At 36.0% G+C, this 9,447-nt stretch overlaps 2 protein-coding genes across 2 annotated transcripts; one reads left to right on the top strand and one right to left on the bottom strand.

Annotated features, from left to right (window-relative positions):
- The first annotated feature begins 318 nt into the window (after nucleotides 1–318).
- Nucleotides 319–6,929, top strand: LOC110767937 (Chaperone DnaJ-domain superfamily protein). Its single transcript, XM_021971602.2, has 7 exons — nucleotides 319–626; nucleotides 1,447–1,476; nucleotides 3,083–3,190; nucleotides 3,849–3,936; nucleotides 5,017–5,323; nucleotides 5,458–5,512; nucleotides 6,621–6,929. The coding sequence occupies exons 1-7, from the start codon at nucleotides 492–494 to the stop codon at nucleotides 6,693–6,695; spliced, it is 798 nt and encodes a 265-aa protein (XP_021827294.2). The 5' UTR covers nucleotides 319–491; the 3' UTR covers nucleotides 6,696–6,929.
- A 738-nt stretch (nucleotides 6,930–7,667) lies between these two features.
- On the bottom strand, nucleotides 7,668–8,503 carry LOC110767938 (uncharacterized). The gene has a single exon (XM_021971603.2). It carries the CDS (start codon nucleotides 8,384–8,386, stop codon nucleotides 7,817–7,819), a length of 570 nt encoding a protein of 189 aa, XP_021827295.1. The 5' UTR covers nucleotides 8,387–8,503; the 3' UTR covers nucleotides 7,668–7,816.
- Nucleotides 8,504–9,447: the final 944 nt, after the last annotated feature.

Here is a 9,447-nt window from a genome sequence, read left to right as displayed (position 1 = left end):
TCCGACATTGCAAACCTAGGGTTGGTTCTAATTTGGGGGTTTTGGTGGAGCTTGTAACAGAAATGGGAGGGAATGCATTCCTACGAATGCTTCATCGTTAGGCAGAGGGTTCTCACCTAAAAATACGGTTTTGTCCCTCGATTTCACAGTATAATAAACAAACTTTGACGGATGGACCATTTAGGTACAAATAAAAAAGTTTAAGGACATTTGAATTGAAAATTTAAGTTGATGGACCAAAATGATAATCTGGCAGTAGTTGGGGGACCATTTAGGTCATTAACCCTTTTTTCCTCCTTCCTCTCTCCCCATTTTTTATTTCCGTCTTCTTCCTCTCTGCCTCAGTCTCTCCCTCTGTCTCTTTTCAGGGCTCACAATTCTTCTCCCCAGGCCGTGGTTTCTTGTTTGCAGGGGTCACTTGACCCCCTTGCCCCTACGTAGATCCGCCAGTGAACCTTGATACAATTTTTTTCAGATTTTCCTTTTTATAAATGCAAATACTCAGATGGAGAAACTTGTTTCTACTCAAGAATTCATTGATTTCGTCAACTTCTACAGCAACCCGCTTCGCTTGGTTTCATTCTACTCCAACTTCATGCGAGAAGTGGAAGAACAAATGGACCTTCGTGAGTTGCTTTTCTCTTTGATGATTTCATTTTTATGAGACTCTCCATATCAAAGATTTGTTAAAATTGTATGCTTAATTCGTCTTTTAGTGGTATGTTTATGAACATGATTTTTTGTTTTCGTTTGAAGATTCTTAGAGGTTGTGAAGGCAAAAATTTACATGATAAATCCTATAAGCAATAACATTTCTTTTTGAATGAAAAGAGAGCGGTTTCTAGCTTTGTTTAGGAAAACATGTTATCTTCTTACTTGTGCTTTTTTTATTATTTATTTATTAATAATGTCTTTGATTGAGGATTTTTTTTTCTACTGCCACCTTGACTCTTAAAAATGATGATGGAATAACTGACTATGTTTTGGTTAATCAGTTTGTGTTTGTTGTCGTTGGCTGTTTAAATTTGTTGATCACCCTATGCTTAAATGGCCGTTTAAGTTTGTACTTTCTTCTCTCTTGGTTCTCTAGAAATTGGCACTAATGTTTGGTCTCTACGTTGAGTTTTAAAGTTTCCTTTTTTGATCTTTGACTTCAAGGCAGAGAGAATCTATAATATAAGTGGTGATTTGTTCGTCTTGTAAGGTTTCCAGGTGATCGGGTCAGTGTTAGGTGTAGGTCAAATTTCAAGGTTACCGAGAGAGGTTTAAGGCATCTTGGTGTAATTTGATTGTGCAAATTGATTCATCTGTATCTTAATGTTTGTGATGCATGTTTAGGTTTTTTAAATTATAAAGTTTTTTAGAATACTCGTCAATTAGATAAAATTTGAACTAACACGATTTTGCTTTCTATAAGAATGTTTGATGATTCAAATGTTTCTGCAGGATGTAAAAAGCAGTCAACAACCATCAAAGGTATTAATTCTGTGCTAATTTCGGAATTCTTTTATAGAAAATACATGCCAATGATAGCAAGCTAAGGCAGCAAAAACTGACACTGCACACAGGACTTTAATCTTTTTCCCCCTTTATGTTGTGCTTTCCACATGATAATCATAGGTGGGAATTGTTAATTCTCAAGAATGAAATTTGATTGGTTGTTTGTTTGGGAAAAAGTCCTAAGAGTTTAATAGTCTTGAAAGATGCAAACTTCTACTCTTGCCTTTGGCACAAGAAAGGCTAGTTCCTATCATTTATCTCCCCTATAAAAAATTGTCAATTCACAAACACAATTTTTCTAAAAGAAAAAAGTTATGTTAGGATTAGTTGGAAAAAACACATCCATATTCCACAAATATTCTTCTAATTATAAGACTATTTTTATGCTTAATGATTAATTTTGAAGGGAGAATGTTTTGGTCTTCAGTCTACCTATGTCGTCTAATTCAGGAGAAGTGAACGTAAATGCTTTCAATCCGTGATTTAGTAGAAAGCCAACGTAGGCAAATTAGTTTTTACCAATACACAGATTGTAGGCGCTTCTTGAGTATGCCATTTGATGGCAGAGACAGAACGGACATGCATGTTTAAAATTCTTATACATGTGGAAGGAGGGATTTTGATCAGTGACAAGTTTGAAAAAAGATGCTTCACAAATCATTATGGGACATAAGATTTGTTGATAATTATTACGTAGCATACTTAGGAGTTTAAGAAAACTGCTGGTTCTGCAACAAGTTTTTGCCTCAAATGGAAAGTTTAGCTCCAAGCAAATGAAAAAGTCTTGAGAGAGAGAGAGAGAGAGAGAGAGAGAGAGAGAGAGAGAGAGAGAGAGAGAGATCTTGGATGCTCTGGTGCTCTCACACCTGGTTGTACTCTCCCTTTCTGGGGCATTTCCAGTCTTAAAATAAGTGCAAATTGGATGCTAGCCGGAGTGAGTATCGTAATATGTAATATTAATAAATTTTGGTGCTGCTGTAATATTTGATGACCTACTTTGCTGTCATCTGATGTTTCCAAACTATTTATTCTTCAGTTCTTTTGCTTTTTATTGCCAAGTTCATTGTAGCTTGAAAAGCTATTATTTCCATTCATCTTCCCTGCTTCAAATTGCATTTCAGCCCTGTTCGGCAGCATGTTTGATTTTCAATAAGCAGATGCATGCCAGAATCTAGACTGTGCGGTCTTTTTTTATTCATATTTTCTTTTAAATGTTTTTTAAATCCCTGGTTGGTCTTTAACCTGCTAAATGTTTATTAGCTATCAAACCTTTTCATTCGCATGTTCTAGAGTGTAATCTAAATTCCAAGTCAAACAGGCTGTCCAGAGGGAAAGATAAATAAATTTAGATGTGCCTTTTATATTCTCTTATTTCTTGCAATAGTTTTGTCCCTCTTTCCATTTATTGTATGCTCTTATAAAGCAAGGGAGTACCCTCTTTTAAGGTTGTACCAACTCTTATACCCAGTTAGGAGTCTGTTGTTTCACTGCTTAGTATCAGTTTTCCCACCCTGCCTCTCTGTCTCTTTCCTGATTATGAATTTTCTAAATTGAAGCTTAACATTTGAAATGTGCATTTCAGAATTACATCAGATATGCAACACGTCAGAAGCGTGCTGATACAAAGAAAGCCCTGAAAAACCTCCTCTTCAACAGTGGGTCCTCTAAAAATTTCTTTCAGAACATTCAGGTAGACTGGTTCTCTTGTTTTTGTATATAGTCTCGTTGAAGTCTCTATATATGAAACAACTTGGCAAAATTCCATTGTTTTACTCATTATATTGAAACGAGGGGTGCATCTATACATTGGAATGCCCTCTTTTTTGTTGCATTAAAATAATTTTTTTAATTTGTGTATGTGTTTCATTTCTTTTATATTTCTCTGAGGATACTTGGGGCATTAAATTCTGATTGAATGTCCACAATCCATTCAACTTGGATTTGGATATAGTTAAACATGATTTAAATGGAGCCATTTGAAAATATATCTCAAAAGTAGTGACGAAAAAAACTAAAACATATCATGAATTCATGAATTCAAGATGATATAGCTCCTAATTTTTCTAATGGCCTTGTGGATCCTTAATCATTAAATATATATATTATTGATATGTAAGACACAATGGAGATGTCTCAATTCTATCAATTCCCCTTTGCACTTTAGAAATTCAGTTATCTAGTTCCTGGTATTAGAGTTCCCCCGTCATGTCTCAGAGGCAGAAGCACGTAATATGGTGTTTTGCTGATTGTTTTTTATTTATAAATATAATTGTGTCTGCTTTTGATATTAAAAAAAAAAGTGCACTTAGTTTTTACTGTAGTGATACATAGTTTGTTTTCACTGTCAGAATGAAAATGATTCAGGAAGCTCTCCTCAGAAACATAGGTCGAGATCTTCTCGACATGCTGAGAAATCACACCACAAGAAAACGAAACGTGAGGTCTTCTTATTTGTCCTTTCTAAACCTATCCTTCTATGTATATTTGTTTTCTATGCCCTACGTCTGCTGTATTTAATAGTTTGCTTACTTTTACAATTTTGTCTAATAATCTGTACTTTCTTTTTTGATGTTTGGCCTGCATCTGAGCTATATGATTTGCTGATCCACTTTTTCTCATGCCAACAGTAGATTTCTTCATGATAAAAAGTTTGCTTTTAATGTTGTCTGGATGGTGGATATTTTGTGCAAGACTAGTCACCACCATGCTGTGACTTAATGAATTTTATTGATGAAGTCTCTGTTCTGATTAAAAAAAAAAAAAAAAAAAAGGGATTAGCGCTCATATTTTCTTTAATGCTTTAAAAGCTGGATGATCTTTTCATCAGTTCAGTGTAGAATTAATTGCATGGGCGGTTGTAAGAAACCCTTGTGTGGTTATTGCACTTGATTAGAGTTATTCCTACTTAGAAAATTTGTGTATTATACACTTAAATACTTTGAAAAGTACTCCCATTTCTGATGTGCTTCTCAGCTATACAGAAAAAAAGGTGTGCTTTTTATTTCATTTTTAAAGCGAACACATTATACAAGTATAATTAATTTTAAACTGTTGTGTTAACTTGTGGCTGAATGTTTCACTTGATTTGTAAGAAACTATGCTGAATAATCATTACCATAAAACCTTCCTATGTTGTAAACTAAAGTTATAGATCTTATCTATAAACCAAATAGTCTAAAATCTGAGGTGTGTGTCATATGTGACATGTACCTGGTTAGGTATCAGATGCATTTCTGATTTTTGGATGCACAATAGGAAGAACTGCAATCCCAAATGTAAATGTTTCTTGACGAACCCTTAGAACTTTATGAAGTAGCTAATATCTGTCAGAAGAATCTGCTCTCATGTAAGATTTTTCAGAACTTTACATATCTACTTATTTCATTGCGAAAAGTCAGAGATTCTATGTAGAAAGTTAAAACCCCCATGTGTTTTTCTGCTGACTGGTAAAGGTTATGATTTGCCTGCATTAGTTGCATCTTACAAACCTTATGCTTCACTTTCTGTCCTGTTCAGGCAAGTTCAAAAGAGAGAGTTTCTCTGAAGACTATGACAACAATCCTGAGTCGATCTTTCGTGCAACATTTGGCAAGAAATCGTACACCTGGTCTTTTGACTCGTGTCGTGACTCCTCTTTTAAAGATTCAGAATCTGGATTTGAGTGGAGAGAGCAATCAAGCTGGAAAGATAAAAGTAAAAGATGGGAGAATAGTAGTGACACGGAGTCTGATGATGAATCATTTACTATAGGATCTTATGCTGACAGAACAATTCTTGGTCTGCCTCCAACAGGTCCTTTAAAGACTGAAGATGTTAAAAAAGCGTAAGTTCTTCAGCGGGCCTTTTTTCTCTCTCCAAATTTTTGTATGGAGTATCTGAACAAAGTTCTTGTACTTTATTTTATATTTCACCGCTTTCTTTTTCAGTATTATTTAAACTTATGACTCCTTCTGGCAGTTTCCATTTATCAGCTTTAAAATGGCATCCTGACAAGCATGAAGGCCCTTCACAGGTCAGTTCTTAATCTTTGTTTCTTTGACTAATTTGAATTCTTTAATTCTCTTGAATGTTGAGTGTGTTCAAAATATCATGTTTAGTTGTTAGTCATAGCCTATTCAACGGTGTGATTTTTCATTTTTGTGTGGGTAAGCGGCTTGATAGAGCATCAAAAAGCTGTTTGTAAAAGGCTTTGACAAATATGGAATAAGTTTTAAGGCAACCTTGAAAATTGTTAACATTTAATTACCAAGACAAAAATACGCATCCCTTAATTTGGTTTATTTGAATTGATATATGACTTTGCACTTTTTAGCTAGCCAGATTACGCCGGTAAGTTTTACTTTAAAACAGATAAAAATACCATACTCATGCTACAGTGCATACTTGTGAACTGGAACAGTATGAGTTGAAGAAAATGATGAATCTGCAAAGAAAAATCTTAACAACAATCACATTGGCACAGAGATGACGAATGTCCAAATGATCGTTGTCAGTTAGGTCCTATATACACAATGGGAGCAAGTCAACTGAAGCATAACCTGACTTTAACAAGTTTACAACTAAGCATAACAAATTCAAAACTCCTAACTGTTTCCTAACAGTTTACAAATAACGAATAAATACATCTCCATTGGAGCTTATAGAGAATAATGGCAGCGTACCCACCCCCTTGTGCCCGAGTTCGATCCCCCTCTCTGGTAGATTAGAGTAATTTAGAGTAGTTTAAACTATCGTTTATATAAAAATAAAAATAAATTAATAAAAACTTTTCCTAACATAAGCTAACTGAAGCTGTCCTATGAACGGGATCTGAGCTGGCTGTCAAGATGTTAATGCTGACTTGTCATTATCGCTGGCTCCAATCCGGCTTGCTTTGCTGAGTGTTGACTTAGTTGTATGCTGGTTTGCCGTGGTGCTCGGTCTTGCTGTTATGCACAATGACCTGTTTTGCTGCACGCCCTTTGTTTAACTTCTTGTTGCTTCTCTGCTATTTGCACTAGTTGCACTTGGTTGCCATGAACATGATTTGTTTATCATATTATTATTAGGTCAGAGTTTTGTGATTTATTTTTCATTGTTATATTCCTAACTTCTGATAAGATATTTGTGCATCTTTGCAGGCAATGGCTGCAGAGAAATTTAGACTTTGTGTCAATGCTTATAAATCACTGTGCAATGCACTATCCCCAGCGTAAGCCGGGGGCTCAAAAGGTTCTGGTTTGAACATTAACAGCTCCCTTTATACCGGTTCTCTATTCAAAAGGAAATCCTCGTACAGATTTGACCTAGTACTGGACATGGTCTCCAGATCAAGGCGTTAGTCTACTTGAATAGTAATTTGATTAGTTTATTCAAATTATATATGCATAAAGATTGTACGAATCTATTGACAAATTTATAAAGAAAATTACAATTCTTTTAGGGGGATATACCTTTTTGGGGTTAAACTTTTAGAGAAATTCTTTGAATTCACATTCATATCATGTTTACTAATCAGGAATGGGTATATAATTCCAATTCCTGACTCCCTTACTTGCCCATAATGAATATAAAATAATTGTGAGTTTTACGTTAAATTCGTAATTAAATATCCTTAAAATCAAGATTAGGAGAGTAGTTGATCCAATTCTAATTACTTAATTCATCTATCTAAGCTCCTCGAGTCATGACTTCCTTTGTTCCTAACACGTAAACATATCATTAGTGCCGAATCTATCCACATGGACCATCGCTCAGCCCCCGGTTGGTCACATTCTCAGACCCCAGTTAGTGACATTCACATCCTCATTTCACACAAGTATTTCTCCATCACGTGTGTATTTTGTGTGTATTTCTCCATCACTGTTCACACGTGATGTACTCGTCCATTTCAAAATTCAAATTCAAACAATATTATTAGAAAACTAAGAATGAACCTAACTGTGTTCTTGGTTGTAGTGGCAATACTGAAATAACTTCCAAACTGTACAGTATAAAGCTACTCGAAAGAAAATCTTTTTTGTTGGTCAAAGAAAGAAAATAAAAATCTTCTCTTTTGGTCGAAGAAAGAACATCTTGTTTTGAACATCTTCGTTTGAAAGCATCCCACTTCTTTTTACACATTTTTTAAGAACAAAAAGCACCCAGATCCTAACTTGGTATGTAGAAAAAGATCACAGCTAAAAAGATGAAGAAAGATGATGAATGTAAATTCTGAGGGCAAACTTGTGGCAATGGATAACAATTAGAATTCTAGAATTTAATCAAATTTGACAAAAGTTCTAAACTCTCCTCTCTAACATTTCACCTTAATCACAGGAAGAAAAAAAAAAAAAACCTAAAAACAGAGGAGAACAACAGAGGAGGCCACCATGAAGCCATAAATGACAATCAAGAAGCCAAAATGCAGAGCCCAATTCCTCTTGAACTTACCAAAGTAACTCTCAGGAGGCTCTTGATAATGAATCTCAAACTCATTCTCAGAAACCCCATCAAAGTCCCCTCCACCGCCATTAGCGCTACTCAGCCTCATCTTCATCTCCCTCAGCTTCTCAGTGGCCAGCCCAAGTGTTAGCTTGTGGCAGCGCCTCTGGTACTTGAACCCATTGATGCAGCGCAGGGTCTGAGCAACTGCCACGTAGAAGATGAGGTGGGCCTGGGAGAGGAGGACGATTGGGACCCAGCAGTGGCGGCATTGGAGCCTCGAGGACTGGGCCTCGGCAAAGAAGATGAGGCTGAGGAAGATGAAGAACAAGAGGAAGAGCTTGTGGAGCTCCTTCTTCTGGAGGTCTATGGACCTCTTCTTCTCCAGGGTCTTCTCGAAGTGAAGCTGGATGATGGTGTTTAGGGCTTGCAGAGCTGTCTCTTTTGGGATTGATGAGTGGTGGTGGGTTTCGTAGTCTGCCATTGATAGGCGGCTGGAGAGCTTTGCCTCTGAGTCTGATGAGGTTGAGTTTTGGAGGCCATACAGTGTGTGAGTGAGTGAATTTAGTGAGTGCACCGAGTTTTGGCTCGGATCTCGAGCACTTTGTTTTTTTTTTTTTTAATAGTAAATTTAGTTTTATCCTTTTAAATTAATTTTTTCTTACATCCTGCCCCTCACCTCTTATTTTTATATAAATAAAACTCAATTTATTTAGGTAAGAGCCCATAATTAGGATACAACTCAGCAACTTACCCGATTAAGCTTAAATTTTGATTTATTGCACCTTTTGGATTCTAAAAAGGGAAATAGCCCTATATGCCACCAATTTTATAATCTTAACTAAAAATACCACCCCTCCCTAATTTTTGTACAACTATCATCTATAAATATAAAATTATTGTCCACTTATTGCTGAATTTTCACAAGTTCAGAAATTTCTCTTAGGTCACTCAGCTATCTCTCTCTCTCTGGCACATCTCTCTTTCTCTTTGGTTTCTGTCTAACGCAGCTCTCTGTGTCTCTCTTGGCTCTCTCTCTCTCTAGCGCAACTCTCTGTCTCTCTCTTTGCTCTATTTCTCATAGCGCAGCTCTTTCTCTCTCTAGCTTCGTTATGTCTTTTTCTCCCTCTATTCGGTCTCTTGCTCTCTGTTTGGAATCACGAACCCCTCCCTTTAGGTATGTCTTCTGAAAAGCTGCTTGCAACCTTGAAGCTTTAGTGGATTGCCGACCTCGAAAAGGTAGTGTTGATGGTTATTTTCTTAAAATCAGTGGGATTATGTGAAATGGGTTATATTTTGATTGTTTGGGTTTGTGTTAAATTCATTTTGGCTTTAATTGCTTTGGGTTAGGTTTTGTTGAATATTCATGCTCAGTCATCTGGGTTTGTACCAATTGCACTTAGATTGGTCTGGATATGTGAATCTTGAAATTTGGGATTTTCCATTTGATGTAGTAGATCTGTATAGTGTGATTCTGATGTGTTATTGGTATACTGCTGTTGTGTTCCTCTTATTTTACCGTCGTATTGCTGTTATATTGCTGTT

Source organism: Prunus avium, chromosome 6 (assembly GCF_965620075.1).
Source record: "Prunus avium chromosome 6, drPruAviu1.hap1.1, whole genome shotgun sequence".
NCBI classification, from domain to species: domain Eukaryota; kingdom Viridiplantae; phylum Streptophyta; class Magnoliopsida; order Rosales; family Rosaceae; genus Prunus; species Prunus avium.
This window is presented reverse-complemented; position numbering and strand designations above follow the sequence as displayed.